This window comes from Labeo rohita, chromosome 20 (assembly GCF_022985175.1).
Source record: "Labeo rohita strain BAU-BD-2019 chromosome 20, IGBB_LRoh.1.0, whole genome shotgun sequence".
Taxonomy (NCBI): Eukaryota; Metazoa; Chordata; class Actinopteri; order Cypriniformes; family Cyprinidae; genus Labeo; species Labeo rohita.
In genome coordinates this window covers 18,273,580-18,294,761 of record NC_066888.1, presented here as the reverse complement: position 1 = coordinate 18,294,761, position 21,182 = coordinate 18,273,580, and the positions used below count along the sequence as shown (strand labels likewise).

Sequence of the window (21,182 nt, the reverse complement as noted above, 5' to 3'; positions counted from 1 at the left end):
TGTTAATCATGCTTGAAACATGCAAACGAAATAGTAATCATGCTAGCAGCATGCTAGTAACTGGCTAATCATGTTAGTAACATGCTAACGACATGGTAATCATGTTAGAAACATGCTAGCAACATGCTAATCATGCTTGAAACATGTTAACAAGCAAATTATGTTAAAATCATGCTAGACACATGCTAACAACCTGTTAATCATGCTAGCAAACTGTTAATCATGTTAGAAACATACTAGCAACTGGCTAATCATGCTAGAAACATGCTAACAACTTGCTAATCATGTTAAAACATGCTAGAACCAAGCTAGAAACATGCTAGCAACATGATAACAACTTGCTTATTATGTTAAAACGTTAGAATCATGTTAGAAACATGTTAGCAATTTGATGATTATGTTAGAAACATGCTAGCAACATGCTAACAACTTGCTAATTATGCTAGAAACATGCTAACAACCTGTTAATCATAATAGAAAAATGTTAACAACTTGTTAATCATGCTAGCAACATGCAAACAACTTGTTAATTATGTTGGAAACATGCTAACAACCTGCTAGTCATGCTAGAAACATGTTAGAAACATGCCAACAACTTGCTAATCATGTTAGAAACATGCTAGCAACATGCTAACAACTTGCTTATTATGTTAAAATGTTAGAATCATGTTACAAACATGCTAGCAATTTGATGATTATGCTAGAAACATGCTAGCAACATGCTAACAACTTGCTAATTATGCGAGAAACATGCTAACAACCTGTTAATCATAATAGAAAAATGTTAACAACTTGTTAATCATGCTAGCAACTTGCTAACAACTTGTTAATTATGTTGGAAACATGGTAACAACCTGTTAATCATGCTAGGAACATGCTAGAAACATGGCAACAACTTGCTAATCATGCTAGAAACATGCTAGAAACATGCTAACAACTTGCTAATCATGCTAGAAACATGCTAGAAACATGCTAGAAACATGCCAACAACTTGCTAATCATGTTAGAAACATGCTACCAACATGCTAACAACTTGCTTATTATGTTAAAATGTTAGAATCATGTTAGAAACATGCTAGCAATTTGATGATTATGCTAGAAACATGCTAGCAACATGCTAACAACTTGCTAATTATGCGAGAAACATGCTAACAACCTGTTAATCATAATAGAAAAATGTTAACAACTTGTTAATCATGCTAGCAACTTGCTAGAAACATGGCAACAACTTGCTAATCATGCTAGGAACATGCTAGAAACATGGCAACAACTTGCTAATCATGCTAGAAACATGCTAGAAACATGCCAACAACTTGCTAATCATGTTAGAAACATGCTAGCAACATGCTAACAACTTGCTTATTATGTTAAAATGTTAGAATCATGTTAGAAACATGCTAGCAATTTGATGATTATGCTAGAAACATGCTAGCAACATGCTAACAACTTGCTAATTATGCGAGAAACATGCTAACAACCTGTTAATCATAATAGAAAAATGTTAACAACTTGTTAATCATGCTAGCAACATGCTAACAACTTGTTAATTATGTTGGAAACAACCTGTTAATCATGCTAGGAACATGCTAGAAACATGCCAACAACTTGCTAATCATGCTAGAAACATGCCAACAACTTGCTAATCATGTTAGAAACATGCTAGCAACATGCTAACAACTTGCTTATTATGTTAAAATGTTAGAATCATGTTAGAAACATGCTAGCAATTTGATGATTATGCTAGAAACATGCTAGCAACATGCTAACAACTTGCTAATTATGCGAGAAACATGCTAACAACCTGTTAATCATAATAGAAAAATGTTAACAACTTGTTAATCATGCTAGCAACTTGCTAACAACTTGTTAATTATGTTGGAAACATGGTAACAACCTGTTAATCATGCTAGGAACATGCTAGAAACATGGCAACAACTTGCTAATCATGCTAGAAACATGCTAGAAACATGGCAACAACTTGCTAATCATGCTAGAAACATGCTAGAAACATGCCAACAACTTGCTAATCATGTTAGAAACATGCTAGCAACATGCTAACAACTTGCTTATTATGTTAAAATGTTAGAATCATGTTAGAAACATGCTAGCAATTTGATGATTATGCTAGAAACATGCTAGCAACATGCTAACAACTTGCTAATTATGCGAGAAACATGCTAACAACCTGTTAATCATAATAGAAAAATGTTAACAACTTGTTAATCATGCTAGCAACATGCTAACAACTTGTTAATTATGTTGGAAACAACCTGTTAATCATGCTAGGAACATGCTAGAAACATGCCAACAACTTGCTAATCATGCTGGAAACATGCTAGCAACATGCTAACAACTTGCTAACAGCTTGCTAATTATGTTAAAACATGCTAACAACTTGCTAATCATGTTAGCAACATGCTAGTAACATGCCAATCATGCTAGAAACAGACTAGCAACATGCTAACAACTTGCTAATCATGTTAAAAACGTGCTAACAACATGCTAGTAACTTTCTAATGTTTCTAATCTGACAGACTGCATTCAAACTTTTAACCTTTTAAAACTACTTTACACTTCAAACTATTTCAGACTGAAAACCATCCAAACTTAAAACTTTTTAAAACTTCTTAAACTTCTTAATCTTTTTCAAACTTAAGGTTTGTCTTGACGAACTTTTTTCATCTAGTTCTATACGCTATTTGTGCAGCAGCAGCAGTATGTTTTAAATACTCACAGCAGCTTATTTATGCATGTATTGGCAGTAGCAAGTTCCTGTACTTGCTTTGCAGCAGCAATAAAAATGGAAATCAAAATACAGCAAAGTGAAATGTCTGCACGTAACACTGTGTCCTGTGACAAGATTGCATCCTTGCATTTATGTTGACCGAGATGGATCTTTTGTTGGTCAGACTGAGTAGTTGCTCAATAGGTTTCAAAAGGTCAAACCATAATGTGGACAAGAGTGACGTGTCAATGGCATAAGAGCCGCACAATTGATTTAGTTCAGTGGTCAGAATGATGCCATCACATTGAACAGTCCAATCAAGGTTCGTATCTAATCTTTAAAGTCTTTATCAGCTCATCAGTCTTGTGAAAGGGGACCAATTTGAGGATCAGAAATGATTTCTTTGAAGACGGACCGAATTACATTTACTGTAGCAGCTGATAAACTGTCATTCTCTAATGAGGCAATCCATTATGTGTGTTATCAAGCAATCAGTGTTTACAGGATCACATCACTACTTACCAGTTATCTGTCAATACAGCAAGGAACAGATTTAACAGGATTTTGTCTTACAGTACGTGTGTGAGAACTGAAACCATAACAGCTTATAAGCCACACACCCGAAACTGGGGATGAATCAAATAAACATGACAGTGAGTGTGGGAGTGTGTAACGTTACTGCCTACAGGCAGTTCGGCAGACAACAGCTGTGAGATGAGGAGAAGCCCTCGAGCTGTCCGTTATCACTACTTTTATTTTCCTGATTAAAACTTTCACCTTCCTTCAGGGATCTTTTCCACAATAACATTTGGTATCTAATTAGAAAGATTAATTAGGTTGAATAAACAGACAATAGAAACAGAATAGAACTAAATAGAAATGTTGCAGTGACTGTAATAATGCTTAATAAATGCAAAAAGACAAAAACAAAATGATTAAATCTTGAAATAAAAACAGGGTATTTAAACATAAAAGCTGATTAAAAATATTTATAAATACTGTAATAGAATATAAATAATACTGAAATAACATGAATAAATCAATTTTTAAAAATACAAAGCGACAAAAGCAAATTGAATACAATTTTAACTAAAATGTAATTGAAAACAGAAAATATAAAAATAAAAGTTAATTAAAAATATTTATACACATATTTGAATATAAACAATACTGAAATAACACCGCTAAATAGAATGATTATTTTTTAAATACAAAACGTCATAAGCAAAATTAATAAAACTTAAAAATTAATAAAATTAAAATATTAATAAATTAATTAAATTAATTAAATTAATTAAAATGATTAATAAAAATTAATAAAACTTAACTAAAATGTAATTAAAAACAGAAAACATAAAATAAAAGCGAATTAAAAATATTTATACATATTTTTAATTACATGTAAACAATACTGAAATAACATTGCTAAATAGAAATAAAAAATGACAAAACTAAATTATTAAAACTTGAACTAATGTAATTAAAAACAGAAAATATAAAAATAAAAGCTATTTAAAAATATTTATAAATACTGTAATAGAATATAAATAATACCAAAATAACATTGCTAAATAGAAATATTTTTTAAAAATGCAAAATGATTTAAAACGAACTAAAATGTAATTGAAGAAAGAAAAATATAAAAATAAAAGCTAATTAAAAAATGTATAAATACTATAATACACTATAAATAATACTGAAATTGCATTGGAAATGCAATGAAAATGGAAAACAAAACGACAAAAACTAAATGATTATAAGTGTAACTGAAAATATAAAATATAAAAATAACAGCTAATTAAAAATATTTATAAATAATATGGTAGAATATAAATAATACTAAAATAACATTTGTATGCATCTAGAAATGGCCAATTGTATAGCAAGATGCTAAAAAAACAAGCCATCACCCTGGTTAAAACAGCCTAGCAGTTAGCAAAAATGACATACATTCAGTGGTCAACTTAGCTTTTAAATGAATTAGATAAATACCATACAAAAAGCAAAATTAGTAAACTTTTTAATACATGAAAACAAGCCACAAACAAGTCCCAAAGGCCCATACATCATCCTGTCTGCCAATCAGCCTCAGGCAATAACAGTAATGCGTGATTCGGCTGACCAGAAACAGGCCGGGTCTGTGACTATGTACCTGTCTCCTCTCAGGAGGCCTGTAGGTAAGTGTGACAGGAGTGAAACTCATTGAAACTGGCTGCTTGCCAGAGAAGGCACTAGTCAGTTTAGTCTGAGGCCTGGGAAAGGGGGCGGGCAAGAAAGCTAACAAAGAGGTGAGTAACCGTTTCTTTAACCACAAAGTGAGATGAACACCTCACCATTCATGGGAACCTAAACCTGTCAGGCCTGGCCTCTGTTGCTCAACATGTGGAAAGCGGTATCATGCTAGACTCTAAAGCGCAAACGCATCCTCAAAGAAACGTGGGTGTGTGTGAACACGGCTGAATTTACAAGGAAAGAAGATTAGTTTAATTACCTCATGTCAGACTAATTATAGAAGTTTCTCATTTCTTGCTTTCCTGTAGTTCTCTGACCTTGAAATGTTCACTGGACTCTTAGAACAGATGTAAGAAAAAGCACTGTATTGTTTGATTCCTTTTATTCAAGCATTCACACTGACTGTGGTCGAACAAACATGAGGTCATGTGTCATTTGATCTTTCATGTTGTTAGGAGTGGCGACACCTAATCTAGTCCTCATAATCCATAATGGTTCACTTCAGTGCAACAGGAATTAGTCAAGTTGTGCAACTCATTTAAGCAGGATGCTCTTCAGGTAGCAAGAGTGTAACCCTACAGTGGAAGTGATTCATTGTTTTTGGGCTTACCAGAATCTTTGTTGCAACCATGAGCAATACCATCATACCCATGACAATTTCACTATGTGGTTTCTGTCATTTAAACAGGTGCTAATGGCAGCCATTATTTCTGCAATTCAACATGACTGTGTTTACTGTTTTATGAGGTCTGAGTTTACATGTGAATGATTAAATGTAAACAGTAATTTGATCTAGAAAATTATAGTTTGTTGAGACAATTTAAATGCTGAAACCGTTTAGCTTTGCCTTGAAGTGTAAAAACACTTGTTGCTCACCAATGAATCCTCTGCAGTGAATGGGTGCCGTCAGAGTGAGTTCAAACGGCTGATAAAAACATAATAATGACAGGTAATCCACACAACTCCACTTCATCAGTTAAAGGGATAGTCCGGTCCAAAATGACAATTTTGGCATCATTTAGTCACCCTCAAGTTGTTCCAAACCTGTTTGAGTTTTTTGTTGAACACGAAAGATATTTTGAAGAATGTTGGTAAGCAAACAGTTGCTGGTACAGTGGGGTCAGTGGGGACCAGAAACTGTTTGGTTACCCATGTATCTTAGGTTGTGTTCAAAAAAATTTCATTTTTGGGTTAACTAATGTCTTTTGAAGCGAAAAGCTGTGTATTTGTAAGTTCAAACTGTTAATTAAATTAATATTTTACATGGTTAATTGATGGACTGTAGCTATGTGGCTTACTTGTAGACAGCTGGTTTGATTCTTATTCTTACGATCCATTGGTGAGCAAGTTTTGTAATACTGAAGCTGTCCCGATGAAGAAATAAACTTTCGAAAGTTCTGAGGGTGTATACATTTTTAGCATATTTTCTTTCTTTGGTGAACTATACCTTCAAAAGCCTTTAAGTTTGAAAGCATTTTTTACTATTTTTTTTTTAGAAAGAAAGGAAGAAAGAATATTTTGAAGAATGTTGGTAACCAAACAGTTGCTGATACAAAATACTATCTTAGTTTGTATTAATTTTTTTTTTTGGGTTAACTATACCTTTAACGTCTTGTGTAGCAAAAAGCTGTGTTTGTCATATACAAATTAATAATTACATTTATATTTCACATGGTTAATTGATGGACTGTAGCCATGTGGATTACTGATGGACCGCTTTTTGGACTCTAGTTCTGACGGGACCCATTCACTGCAGAGGATCCATTGATGAGCAAGTTTTGTAATGCTAAATCTCTTCCAGTGAAGAAATAAACAACTCTAGATTTTGGATGTTCAAGGGTGTAGCACATTTTCATTCTTTGGTGAACTATTCCTTCAAATGTCTTTAAGTTTGAAAGCGTTTGAAAGAAAGAAAGAAAAGATATTTTAACAAATGTTGGTAAACAAATATTTGCAGGTATAAAAAACTTTGGAAATCAGTGGAGACCAGAAACTGCTTGGCAGTTTTGGTTAACTGATGTCATGGTTAACTGATGGACTGCTGCAGTCATGTGGATTACTTGTGGACAGCTGTACTGTGCTGTGATTCTGACAGCACCCATTCACTACAGAGGATCCATTGATGAGCAAGTTTTGTAATGCTGAATCTGTTCTGATGAAGAAATAAACAACTCTAGATTTTGGATGTTCAAGGATGTAGCACATTTTCATTCTTTGGTAAACTATTCCTTCAAAAGCCTTAAAAGGCTTAAAAGCATTTTTTATTTGTTTATTTTATTTTATTTTTGAAACAAAGAAAGAAAGTAATTTTTTTTTGAAGAATGTTGGTAACCAAACAGTTGCTGGTACAAAATACTATTAAAGTCAGTGGAGACCAGAAACTGTTTAGTTACCTGCCTGTCAACATTTTTTTAATTTTTGGGTTAACTATACCTTTAACGTCTTGTAAAGCGAGACTGCTTGTGAAGCAAGCTGTGTTTGTAATATTCAAATTCATAATTAAATTAATATTTTACATGGTTAATTGATGGACTGTAGCCATGTGGATTATTTGTGGACAGCTGTTTGGACTGTAATTCTGACGGCACCCATTCACTTCTTTTTCTTTTTTAAAAATGCTTTTGAAGGAATAGTTCACCAAAGAATAAAGAAACGTGCTACAAATGTATACACCCTTAGAGCATCCAAGAGTTTATTTCTTCATCGGAACAGATTCAGCATTACAAAACTTGCTCACCAATGAATCCTCTGCAGTAAATGGGTGCCGTCAGAATTAGTGTCCAAACAGCTATCCACAAGTAATCCACATGGCTACAGTCAATCAATTAGCCATGTAAAGCATCAATTTACTTCTAAATGTGTATATTACAAACACAAAGCTTTTCGCTTCACAAGACGTTAAAGGTATAGTTAACCCAAAAAATGAAAATGTTTTGTACACAAACTAAGATATGTGGGTAACCAAACAGTTTCTGGTCCCCACTGACTTCTGTAGTATTTTGTACCAACAACTATTTGTTTACCAACATTCTTCAAAATATCTTTTCTTTTCTTTTTCTTTCTTTCTTTGTCTTAAAAATGCTCTCATACTTAAAGGCTTTGAAGGAATAGTTCACCAAAGAATGAAAATGTGCTAAAAATGTATATATCCTCAGAACATTCAAGATCTAGAGGAGTTTATTTCATCATTGGAACAGATTTAGCATTACAAAACTTGCTCACCAATAGATCCTCTGCAGTAAATGGGTGCCGTCAGAATTACAGCCTAAACAGCTGTCCACAAGTAATCCACATGGCTACAGTCCATCAATTAATCATGTAAAATATGAATTTAAATATGAATTTGTATATGATGAACACAGCTTTTCGCTTTACAAGATGTTAAAGGTATAGTTAACCCAAAAATGATTATTTTTTAATACAAACCAAGATATGCCAGTTTCTGGTTCCCACTGACTTTAATAGTATTTTGTAACTTTTTTGTAATTTTCAAATTCTAATTTTCAAACTTATAATTAAATTAATATTTTACATTTTACTGGTTGGACTCTGACGGCACCCATTCACAGCATAGATTCCATTGGTGAGCAAACTTTGTGATGCTAAATCTATTCAGATGAAGAAATAAACTCTAGATCTCAGATGTTCTGAGGGTATATACATTTTAGCACATTTTCATTCTTTGGTGAACTATTTCTTTTAAAACCTTTAAGTTTGAAAGCATTTTTTTAGAAACAAAAAAGAAAAGATATTTTGAAGAATGTTGGAAAAAAAAACACTTGCTGGTACAAAATACTATGGAAGTCATTGGGGACCAGAAACTGTTTGGTTACCCACATATCTTAGTTTGTGTTCAAAACACTTTAATTTTTGGGTTAACTATACCATTAATGTGTTCTGAAGTGAAAAGCTGTGTGTTTGTAATATACAGATTCATAATCAAATTAATATTTTACATGATTAATTAATAGACTAGCCATGTGGATTACTTGTGGACAGCTGTTTGGACTCGAATTCTGACGGCACCCATTCACTGCAGAGGATCCGTTGGTGAGCAAGTTTTGTAATGCTAAATCTTTTCCAATGAAGAAATAAGAGATCTTGGATATTCTGAGGGTGTATACATTTTTAGCACATTTTCATTTTTCATTTTCCCTCAAAAGCCTTGATGTTTGATTTCTATAAAGAATAAAGCTTTTTTTTTTAAAGAAAGAACATTTATTTTCTTGTATCTTAGGCCTTTTATGTATAAACTTTTAAAAGAAGGTCTAGCTAGTGTAACAGACTGAATTTCATTTTGAGCAGTTCGAACACTACAAACACTGGCAACGACCCCTTTGTCTTCGTTTTGCACTTCAAGGCTACATGAGTGACATCCTCTCCCAAATTCAGCCGAGCTCAGCTCAAAGTCACAGCATGAGACCTCGGAGCAGAGAAGTGTGAGTTCACAATGCATTCATATTCCTTCAGTACCTGACACTTCTCTGTGTCTCATTTACACCCTCTGAAGATATTTGCAGGCCCGTTTACATCAAGTACTCACGCTGTTCAGGAAGCGTATTCAGATCTCAAACGTTTGTGTGCTATGTTTGTTTTAGTAGCACATAGCGTGTGTAAAGAAAGCAATGTTTGTGCTCATAACCACATATTTAATTTAGTCACTCAGTTATGTTGAATCAAAATTCATTTAAATTAGTATGGGAAAAATGTTTCAAATGGTAACAAAATGTATATTTTAAATTCAGTAGATACATTAATCAAAAGTGACAGTAAATATATTCATAAATTTTACAAGGGTTTCCACAAAAAGTGTTTTCAACACTGATGATATGTACCAATATGCACCAAATCAGTATTTTAGAGTGATTTCTAAGGATCATGTAACACTAAAGACCATCCTAAGAATAAATTACAATTAAAAAATATGAACATTTGACAATATTATAGTTTGTACCGTATTTTTGCAGTCTTGTCAAACATAAAAGACTAAAAAAAGTCAAAAATCTTACCAACCCCAACTTTTAAATGATATAAAGCTTAGTGTTGCTTAGCTGAGCTCAAAAATACAATTAGGGAACAATATTATTTTCAACATGTTGTTTATTTATTTGATATCTCATAGGAACATTATATGATTGTGTAAATAAACAACGTTCACATATAACACTTAAAGCATGAAAAAAGAATAAAACCAGAGAACTTGCATAGTTGCGTTGTGAAAACCGCATTGGAAATGTATTTTGCCCTTTTAAATTAGTTTTTTGATGATGCAAAGAAACACTGAAGGAGAAGCTGTTTAAAAGTGCTGCTTGAATTTGATCAAAAGGCAAAACAACAGTGAAGACAGGTAAAATGATCAAGCCGTACATCCTTCTTGCCTGAGGCATCAAAACAGAACAGTTAAAACTGTTAAAACAGAACTGTTAAAACAAACAGCATTTTAAAAAGGTAACTTCCACAAGAAGCATATTGGTAACAATGACAGTACTGTTGACTCTGTGAGAAGTACACACTGTCAGTTCAAAAAAAAAAACAAAACAAAAAAAACATAACCAAGCTACGGCTCCACAAAATGGGATGGGCTGCTATACTTTCATCTGTGTGTGCGTTCTTAACCCGTCTTAGGAAACCAGGAACAACCCTGCTGAATTTTCCCCGGATGCAGGAAACCATTTTCACACGAGCCTAATAATCTTATCTCGCCAATTTGCAAGACAATCCCCAGCTAAGATTTATCAGGAGGACAGGCTGAATCATTGTAAGCGTAATGTTGGATTTATATGGTCACAGGCACCTAAGAAGGAGACAGCTCACACATTGGGTTGTTGCATATGAAAGAGTCCGTCTAAGTAGCGCCTGACACAAAAGAGATAAGACAGATACCCGCTCTTGTTCCCTCAACCATCAGAGACATCTCCACGTGAGCACCATTCAAGCTTTGAATAGGCAGCTCATGCAAATACATTCATTTACATACGGTGGGTGCTCTTTGTGAACAATACATGATTTAAGGAGTCGTTTTCACTAATCTTTCTTCATAACGCACCTATAAATCTTACATCTTGTGCGACGAAAACGCATTGTGTCACTCGAACGCTTCCTGGGACGTTCCCCACAGATCAAACAACTCCGCCCATAAAATAAAGCTAAATGACCGAAGGTAAACACACTGTCCGAAATAAATTAATATCCCATGTAAACAGTCCACACAGTTTGACCCACAGGGTCAGATGAAGCAGAAGAACTTCTTCCAGCTGCATTTGGAAAAAGCTTTAGCTCGTCTGTCCGACAGTCTCATTTTTTTGGCCTTCCTGGCCTTGTGTTTGATAGCCGCGAAAATTGCCGCGTCGAAGGCCTCCTTTAGGTTCTTCTGGGTCAGGGCCGAACACTCCACGTACTCTGCGGCCCTGATCTTCTCGGCTAGGCTCCGCGCCCGTGAGCCTAACACGGGTTTGACCTTGTACCTGTCCAAGTCTATGAGAACGTTAACGTCCAAGAGAAGGTCCGATTGCGTTCCGACTAAAATGATGGGGGAGGATGGGTTACACGCGCGAATCTCAGGGATCCATTTCTTGGTTATGTTCTGGAATGACGTGGGGTTAACCACACTGAAGCAGAGAAGGAAGACATCCGTGTGTGCGTAAGACAGAGATCTGAATTCATCAAATTCTTCCTGCAAGTCAAAAACAAAGACAGATAAGGACACTTGACAAACTTTGGTTTAACACAATGTACAGTTTACAAACTTTTTAAATGACATTTGCACTTAACAGAGTTTTAAACAAAGCTAAAAGTTCTCTCTTTACAAACTTTAGAACTTTAGAAAAAACTAGTTTGTAGTTGATAAACTAAACAAAGTTTAGAAAGACATTTCTACAATTTCTGTGAAATATTTAATTGAAATCGGTTACCTGTCCAGCAGTATCCATCAGTTGAATCCGCACAGGGGTCCCATCCACCTGAACTTGTCCTGAATAAGCAAAATTTCAAGTCTCTTAAGTTTTCATCCTTATGATTCATCTAATTACTTTAACTTAACCATTATGTTTTAGAAGAAGAGGTCAGAGATCTTACCTGAGAAGACGTCAAAAGCCGTCTGTTTGTAATCCGTAGGGTATCCATTGGTTGTGTAGCTGACAATCATACTAGTCTTCCCGACCGCACCATCCCCGACCAGCATACAGCTGATCGCAGGCTCCAGCTCGTCGTCCTGCTCTAAGCACACGGACGGAACTCTTGACTCTTGGTAGAAGTAATCCATTTGAGGTGGCATGTCCAACAATTAAAGCCAAGGAGAAGCGTCTTCAGGAAAACTTTGTAAACTCCACAGTATTGGGTGGTGTCTTTGTTGAGATTGATGACTGACTCATTACTTTCCCAGCTCACGAGCTGAATTGACTCTCTCTCTGATGTGTGACGGGACCTCTCTGTGCCTTTTGAGTAAGCGATAGATATGGGGAGGCTTGACTTTGCATAGCCACGCCCACCGCAGTCACGGGCCTCAATGGAGAGAGCACAAATCTTTGGTTTGAACACAGATAAGCTATTTAATGATTCGTTAACGATTTTAATCCCAAACGATTCTCAATGAAACAAAATACATGCCTAAACAGTTAAACAAAATGCATTTATTAGTGTAATTGGCTACGTTTTTTTTTTTATTATTATGCAATTTAATACACTCTTTAAAAATTAAATGTACTAAATGTAGAATACAGTAGTGTCCTAAGGCATTTTATGCTGTTTTGACATAGCATCTTTAAGAAGAAAAACTGGAGTTAAACAATCCTGGTCGAGTGACTATTTAAACACAAGCCTTGTAAAAATGTTTAAAATAAAGACAATTTTTTGCACTTTTATAGCTCTTTTGTAGCTCTTTTTTGGACCTACACTGACAGTCAAAAGTTTTTGCACAGTAAGATTTTAATGTTTTTTAAGAAGTCTCTTCTGCTAATCAAGCCTGCATTTATTTGACCCAGAGTACAGCAAAAACAGTCAAATTTTGAAATATTTTTACTATTTAAAATAACTGTTTTCTATTTAAATAAATGTAAAATTTAATTTATTCCTGTGATTTAAAAGCTGAATTTTCAGCATCATTACTCCAGTCACATGATCCTTCAGAAATCATTCTAATATTCTGATTTGCTGCTTAAAACATTTATCATTATTATTATTATGTTAAAAACAGCTGAGTAGAATTTTTAAGGTTTCTTTGATGAATAGAAAGTTCTGAAGAACAGCATTTATCTCAAATAAAATTTTTTTAACATTATAAAATTTTGATCAATTTAAAGCATCCTTGCTAAATATAAGTATCAATTTCTATAATTTAATTTCTATAATTTCTTATACTGACTCTAAGCCTTTAAATGGTATAGTATATGATGTTACAAAAGCTTTTTATTAAAAATAAATGCTGATCTTCGGATCTTTTTATTCATGAAAAAATCGTACTTAACTGTTTTAAATGTTGATAATAATTTTCTGAAGGATCATGTGACACTGAAGACTGAAGTAATTTAGTTTTGGTCTTAGGAATAAATTACATTTTAAAATATATTCACATAGAAAACAGTTATTTGAAATTGAAAATATTTCAAAATTGTTTTGACTGTGCTTTTGATCAAATAAATGCAGGCTTAGAAAAAAAGCATAAACAATTGTTCAAAAACTTTTGACTGGTATATGTCTTTAGATCTTGATTTAAAATATTAGACTGCCATGATTGATTAAAAAAAATATATCTTTTTTTTTTTTAAGTAGCACAAATGCAACATAATCCCAATAATTTATAACACTGTAATATTTAATAAATGAGAATCAATCCTTAACTAAACAGTGCCACAACGTGGACAAATAACAAACCGCAGTGAAGTTTTGTCATGTAATCACATGATACTCATCAGCTGACCAAGACAGCAATGCACACAACACAGCTCGGTCTCTTACTTCTGTCCTTATTTATTCATATAATATAATTTATAGATCCGTGTCGTTTTATCTTATATCTGTTTTAGTTCCAGTTATATATAAATTAGCACATAACGGTTGCATTATCAGTAAGCGAGCTTTTGAACTGGACGTTTAGCTCACATGCTAGCGTGTTATGGGTGGGAACAGTAGCTAGAGATACTGTATATTTTTACATGCAGTGTAAACACAGCTTCAGTGTTTGTTGTACATACTGTAGTTTTGTGAATATTTGATCGTTGCAATGGCATCTATTCTGGATCAGTATGAAGATTCTCAGAACATCCGTCAACACAGTCGTGTGTCAGCGGCCAACATCGGGATTACTCATTCAGGTACAAACCTTTACAGTATTTAGGATATTAGAAACATTGTGGTTCAATCTTAGCTAATTTGGGGTTACTGTGGTACTTCACATTAAGTTTTTTTGTTCGTTTAAAGGGTTTGTGAATGTCAGGTTGGAAGAAGAGAAACCTATTTTCAACAAGCAACGCATCGATTTCTCACCTCCCGAAAAAATCAACCAGTTCTCAGTATGCAACAACCAGTTATGCATGAGTCTGGGTAAAGACACCCTGCTGAGGTAAATCTGCCATTTCTCGACTCTATGTTAACGACAACTGTTTAATTGGGAGATTTAGCAGTTGATAAGTTTTGCATTGATTAGTTTATGTACATGCAATTAGTGATTAACGTGTATTTTATTGTCTGAATATTGAAAGGTAACAGGACTAAGCAGCGAGGATGTAAACCATTAAAGACAAACCACTTTGAAATGCATATTTAATCTGGATTCGTCCTGTTAAAGTGGGATAAACATCAATTAATCTGTCTTTTATTTGTGTTATTGTAATCATTCAATTAGTAATTATGCCCTGTAAATTGCAGTTTAAAGTGTTGTAATATACTGACATGCATATTATGTTTCAGAATTGATCTTGGAAAACCTGATCAGCCTAATCAGATTGAATTGGGAAGAAAGGATGATAGCAAGGTGTACAAGCTTTTCCTAGATCCTACAGGTAATCACGTGTCGATGTTCACACCTTGTTGTAAGAGGATTTAAATGCATTTGGGCCATCTATTAGATGTCATTAGACATGTAAGTGGTTTGATTAGATTTCCATTCAAATTAGTATGACAAAAGAAGCATCCCGAAGTAGTTTAACAGATGTGAACTGGGAAATTCAATTAGGAGAATGTACATCTTCAATGCTTGAAAACAAGTGCAATGAATAAACACATGAATGCAGTTTTTGATTTATATCATGTAATGCTGTACAATGCATCTCATTGAGAGAAACTAGTTCTCTGTTTAAACCTGGTATTAAGATCAGTCTTCTGTGATCCATTCACAAATGGTCAGGTGAGACTCAGCAGTGTTTACACATGGTAATAATGTGCATTTGTTGTGATGTACAAACACTGTTTAAGCTTTGTGTAGCAGCAAATAGCACAAATTAATCATGTTAACTATGTTTTGCTATGAATGCCATTATTTAAAGTTTATAAACCAAATAAAACTAAATAATGAAAAACTAAATAATAAATAAAAATAAATTAAAACAGAAGTGCAAGTTTATAAATGTAAATATAAAATTGTAATTTTTAAATCATGTTTTTTAATTAGAACGTTTTTAAAGTTTTAAGTGTTTAAAGCTGTAACAAGCAAAGTTTAATTTCTCTTTTTGGCACATTGGTTGAATGGCAGATGAGTAGGCTCGTTAACTTTTTAAACTGGTTAGCTTGGTTTAAATGCCTGACATTGCAAGATTATCTTATGATAGTCAATAGCAGAAAGATACAGTAATGTTTGTAGGTCCCTATGAAATCCATTTTATTTTATTTATTTATTTTTTTCCAAATTCCACTTTATTTTCTTCCAAATTCTGTTTTTCCATTTCCATTTTGTTTTTTAAGATAAAAATATTAATTCAAAAACATGTTTAATCAATTGAAATCATGAAACCTACACAATTTTACAGCAAATTATCAAAAGTTTTACAAAAACATTTACATTTTTAAGGCCCTATGAAATGTTTTCCTTTTTTTTTTTCTTAAATTCAGTTTTATTTTGACCAGATTTTGTGTTTTCCATTTATTTTCTGCATTTTAATGATCAAAAGCATCTTGATTGATTATAAAAAAAAATATTATTAATTTATTTTCATTTTATTTATATCTTTTTTTTCTCTGAAATATTGTGTTTTTCTCATGAAGTGACTCAGAGCAGTTCTAGAGATTGTACCTATATAATGTAGCGGCAAAGGCTGAAAACACCATAAGCGTCACTTGCGCTTCAGTGTGTGTAGTAAACGAAACTGCGTCTGCACCACTCATTCCTTAACACAGAGACATGAAGAACATGCAGGATTCATATTTAAATAGTATTTTTGCAGCTTAATATTCACAGACATTCATCCATATTGCATTTTGATTTAAGTGTACTGGCCTACTTTTGATTTATTAATCTATAATTTGGCAAATTCCATGACATTCCATGTTATAAAAAATTCAGTTTTTATGATTGTATTCTGCGAATCATAGGGCCCTATGTTTGCTATTTATGCCAAAAATAATTTAGAAAATAATATTAAATAATACATTTAAAAAAAAAAAAATGTATATACAGACTGTAAATTTAAAATAATAATAATACAAAAAAGCATTTAAAATACACATTTAGCAGCAAAGTTAAAAATCTCTCAAGTGTAGTGGATGATTGACAAGTGATTAGGCTCATCAAATGGATTAGCTTTTACAACACAAATACGACATGGTCGTTTTTAACCCCATTTACACCCTTGTTTAGCATTGACTGACTGTATACCAGGTGTAAACTGGATCAAAAGCTCAGTCCTGTTTTTTTACTTGCAGGTTTGTAAAATGACCTTATCAATTGTCTTACAGGGTCACATTTAGTCATCAGCCTCACCACAAGCGAATGTGTATACCTAAACCGAAACACTCAAAAGGTCCGAAGTCTGTCAAGATGGAGAGGCCATCTGATTGAGAGCATAGGCTGGAACAAATTAATCGGCTCTGAGACCAACACCGGGCCGATTCTGGTCGGCACCAGCCAGGGAATCATCTTTGAAGCAGAAATATCTGCCTCAGAGGGCAGTCTGTTCAACACTAACCCAGACCAGTACTTCAGACAGGTTCATTCCCTAGAGGAGGATGGCAAGCCAGCTCCGGTTTGTTGCCTCGAGGTGGAACGTGGCTTGGAATCCAAGTATTTCATTGTTGCGACCACACGAAAACGCCTGTTCCAGTTCGTAGGAAAGCTGGCAGAGGGATCCGAGCAGCAGGGGTTCAGCTCTATCTTTGCCCAGAACCAGGATCTCCTACCCAGCTTCCAGGAGTTTCCAGTCAATATGGGCTATAGCGAGATTACGTTCTACACATCGAAGCTGCGCAGCTCCCCGAAGACCTTTGCATGGATGATGGGAAATGGGGTTTTGTATGGGCAGCTGGACTACGTACGGCCTGACTCTCTACTCAGTGATGTTCAAGTATGGGAATACACATCAGACATCGATTTAAACTACGTCAAGCCCATCTCTATAGTACTCACCCAGTTTCACTTCCTGCTCCTACTTCCAGACCGCGTCAAGGGTATCTGCACTCTGAATGGGCAGGTAGTGCACGAAGATGTGTTTCCAGAAAAGTTTGGCGCCCTAAAAAAGATGATCAAAGATCCCGTCACTGGGCTTGTGTGGATCTACACAGAGAAAGCTGTGTTTCGCTACCACATCCAGAAAGAGGCACGGGACGTTTGGCAGATGTACATGAACATGAATAAGTTCGATCTGGCCAAAGAGTACTGCAAAGACCGACCAGAATGCCTAGACATGGTCCTCGCCAAAGAGGCGGAGCACTGCTTCCAAAACAAACGCTACCAGGAGAGCGCCAAATGCTATGCTCTCACTCAGAATTACTTTGAGGAGATTGCGCTGAAGTTTATCGAGGCCAAGCAGGAGGAGGCCTTGAAAGAGTTTCTGATGAAGAAGCTGACCAACCTCAAACCTACTGAGAAGACTCAGATCACCCTACTGGTCACCTGGCTGACTGAACTCTATCTGAACCGGCTTGGTCAGCTGGAGACCGATGACGGCAAGCAAGAGGTCTTTCTCAAGACCCGTGAAGAGTTTCGTACTTTTCTTAAAAGCCCTAAACATAAAGATTGCTTCTACAACAATCGCAACACCATCTACGACCTGCTCGCTAGTCACGGCGACGTGGACAACATGGTGTATTTCTCAGTCATCATGCAAGATTATGAGCGTGTTATATCTCATTATTGCCAGCATGATGATTTCAGTGCAGCTTTAGATGTTCTCTCCAAACATTGTGATGAAAAGCTCTTCTACAAGTTCTCCCCAGTCCTCATGCAGCACATCCCCAAAAAAGTGGTCGATGCATGGATTCAAATGGGAAACCGGTTGGATCCGAAGAATCTGATTCCAGCGCTGGTGAACTACAGCCAGATGGGCAGCATGCAGCAGATAAACGAGACCATCCGGTACATGGAGTTCTGCGTGTATGAGCTGGAAGTCAAAGACGAAGCCATTCACAATTACTTACTCTCGCTTTATGCCAAACACAAGCCGGATGCTCTGTTGTGGTACCTTGAACAAGCCGGAACGCATGTCTCCGACATCCACTATGACTTAAAATATGCCTTGCGGCTTTGTGCCGAACATGGGTACCTGCAGGCCTGCGTCTTGGTTTACAAGATTATGGAGCTGTATGAGGAAGCTGTGGATCTAGCTCTACAAGTATGCATGCTTTTAATTTTCTTTACATTCTCTTTTATTTCTGGTTGAGATTAAATGACTTAGAGAAGTTTTGATGATACAGAATAGGAAAAAGCATTTAAAGGATTAGTTCACTTGCACAATAAAAATGTCTTCATAATTTAATCACCCATATGTCATCCAAGATGTCTTTCTTTCCTCAGTCAAAAAGAAATTCAAGTTTTTGAGGAAAACATGGATTTTTCTCCATATAGTGGACTTGAATGGGAGCCAAAGGGTTGAAGGTGCAAGTTGCAGTTTCAGTGCAGCTTCAAAGGGCTGTACACAATCCCAGCCAAAGAATAAGGGTCTTATCTAAAAATGTATATACTTTTTAATATGGCTGCCTCTAATAGTTGACTAACCATTAGTTGATGAGAACAGGCTTGGTCGATCCAAAAAAAGTCTCAGTCAGAGGGAAAAAATCCACAGGAAGTGACGAAGTCACACAGTCGGTGACAGTTAACAGCTGGTACATTGGCAAGGACATCCAAACGCTTGCCATTCATCGACGTCAAATATGGCTTATCATCTAAATAATATAAGTAGTAGCAACTTTACAAGGTGGCTCAATCTAATGTTAACCGAAAAATGTGCGCTATTCAAGTGTCTATGCAGAGTGTGGAAGCTGAATATTAGCACGCTCACTGCATGACAGATGAAGGCGCCAGAACGGTCACTTGCTCTTAAAATACTCCAATTTTTGGTCATACAGATAAGGGTAATACATCTTTCAAATCTGTAAAGACTCTGTTTATTTGTGTGCACTCACAATAACAACAAAACATTGTGTTTTTGTAAAATAATGAGCGCAAACAAGATGTGCTTTCTGCCGTCTCTGTCTCTGTGAACTCGAGGGAGTCACTTCAAAACTCTGTGTTTTATTTATTTATTTATTTTTTTTTTTACCTCAGCTGGGATCGTCTAGAGGCCTTTGAATACGCGTTAAAACTGCAATTTGGACCTTCAACATATTGGCTCCTATTGAAGTCCACTATATGGATATACATATATATTTTTTAATTATGCCTATGTTTATCTTTTTAGGTGGATGTAGATTTGGCCAAGTCTTGCGCTGACCTTCCAGAAGATGATGAGGAGTTGAGGAAGAAGCTATGGCTGAAGATTGCCCGTCATGTGGTTCAGGAAGAGAAAGATGTCAAGAAGGCCATGAACTGTTTGTCCAGTTGCAACCTTCTTAAGATTGAAGACATCTTGCCTTTCTTTCCAGATTTTGTTACGATAGACCACTTCAAGGAGGCAATTTGCAACTCCCTGGAAGAGTACAACCAACACATCGAGGAACTGAAACAAGAAATGGAGGAGGCCACAGAAAGTGCCAAACGCATCCGTGAAGACATCCAGGAGATGAGGAACAAATACGGGGTGGTGGAGTCTCAGGAAAAGTGTGCCACTTGCGATTTCCCCTTGCTCAACAGACCTTTCTATCTTTTCCTGTGTGGACACATGTTCCATTATGATTGCCTCTTGCAGGAAGTCACCCCTCACCTCTCTACCTATAAGCAGAATAAATTGGAGGAGCTTCAGAAGAAGCTGGCAGCGACCACGCAGACCACCAAATCCAGGCACAGGCCCAGAGAGGAGGATACCGTCAGCTTAGGCAAGGGCCAGGGAAGCAGAGAGCAGATCAAGTCTGACATTGATGACATCATAGCGTGTGAGTGTATCTACTGTGGTGAGCTGATGATCAAATCCATTGACAAGCCTTTCATAGATCCACAGAAGTTCGATCAAGAGATGTCCAGCTGGCTCTAAAGGACGCAATGAGTTCATGTGAGGGCTGCACAATAAATCTGTGTTATACATTGTACATATCCTGATAATTTAACCATTTGTGCATTGTGACAGTTGTAATTTGTTTAGGATATTACATGCTACATGCCGAGTTAAAGAGTATTAACATGACTCTGCTAACAGATATGTACTGTACAAATGGCCTTTTTTGATTTTAGGTTGCTTCCTTAGTTCACTGGTCACTTCAAAATGTAATATGCACTTGTTTTCATGTTGCATCATGATTAATGTGAATAATATCTTTTTTAATGTATGCAGCAAAAAAGAATAAATGATTGCTATTTACCAGACTTTGTGTTGTGATGCGTTATGGGAAAAAAGTGTGCACTAAAAGTGATTATTTGTGATGTAATGATTATATTCGTAATGATTATTTGACATTTTATGGAAAATGATTTATAATAATAATAATAATAAAAATCAGTGAGAAATATGTAAATAATTTTATATCTAAGCACACTTTAAGTTGTTCACAAAGTTACTAGTGTTATTTATTTGATAAAACAAATTAAATGACCTGTCAATTAGTGCTATTCATATTTAAAAAAATATATAATTAAGATGACAAAAAATAATAGCCAAGTGTTTATACATTACACTTTGACAAAACTAAAGTAAAATATATAAAATTAGAAAAG

The 21,182-nt window shown here is 35.2% G+C and overlaps 2 protein-coding genes across 2 annotated transcripts; one reads left to right on the top strand and one right to left on the bottom strand.

Moving 5' to 3' along the window:
- Positions 1-10,023: 10,023 nt before the first annotated feature.
- On the bottom strand, positions 10,024-12,371 carry rhov (ras homolog family member V). The gene is made up of 3 exons (XM_051137886.1): positions 12,032-12,371; positions 11,869-11,927; positions 10,024-11,630 (listed from the first exon to the last, which is right to left on the bottom strand). The coding sequence occupies exons 1-3, from the start codon at positions 12,228-12,230 to the stop codon at positions 11,184-11,186; spliced, it is 705 nt and encodes a 234-aa protein (XP_050993843.1). The 5' UTR covers positions 12,231-12,371; the 3' UTR covers positions 10,024-11,183.
- Positions 12,372-13,864: 1,493 nt separating this feature from the next.
- Positions 13,865-20,834, top strand: vps18 (VPS18 core subunit of CORVET and HOPS complexes). The gene is made up of 5 exons (XM_051139208.1): positions 13,865-14,265; positions 14,372-14,513; positions 14,861-14,952; positions 16,841-18,711; positions 19,777-20,834. Exons 1-5 carry the CDS (start codon positions 14,175-14,177, stop codon positions 20,503-20,505), a joined length of 2,925 nt encoding a protein of 974 aa, XP_050995165.1. The 5' UTR covers positions 13,865-14,174; the 3' UTR covers positions 20,506-20,834.
- Positions 20,835-21,182: the final 348 nt, after the last annotated feature.

Coding starts and splice junctions, on each gene's coding strand:
- rhov (XM_051137886.1), bottom strand. CDS start 12,230: ATGCCACCTCAAATGGATTACTTCTACCAAGAGTCAAGAGTTCCGTCC. Junction 11,928..12,031: donor GGCTTTTGACGTCTTCTCAG/GTAAGATCTCTG, acceptor TTGCTTATTCAG/GACAAGTTCAGGTGGATGGG. Junction 11,631..11,868: donor TGATGGATACTGCTGGACAG/GTAACCGATTTC, acceptor TTTGACTTGCAG/GAAGAATTTGATGAATTCAG.
- vps18 (XM_051139208.1), top strand. CDS start 14,175: ATGGCATCTATTCTGGATCAGTATGAAGATTCTCAGAACATCCGTCAA. Junction 14,953..16,840: donor GCTTTTCCTAGATCCTACAG/GTAATCACGTGT, acceptor ATTGTCTTACAG/GGTCACATTTAGTCATCAGC. Junction 18,712..19,776: donor CTGTGGATCTAGCTCTACAA/GTATGCATGCTT, acceptor TTATCTTTTTAG/GTGGATGTAGATTTGGCCAA.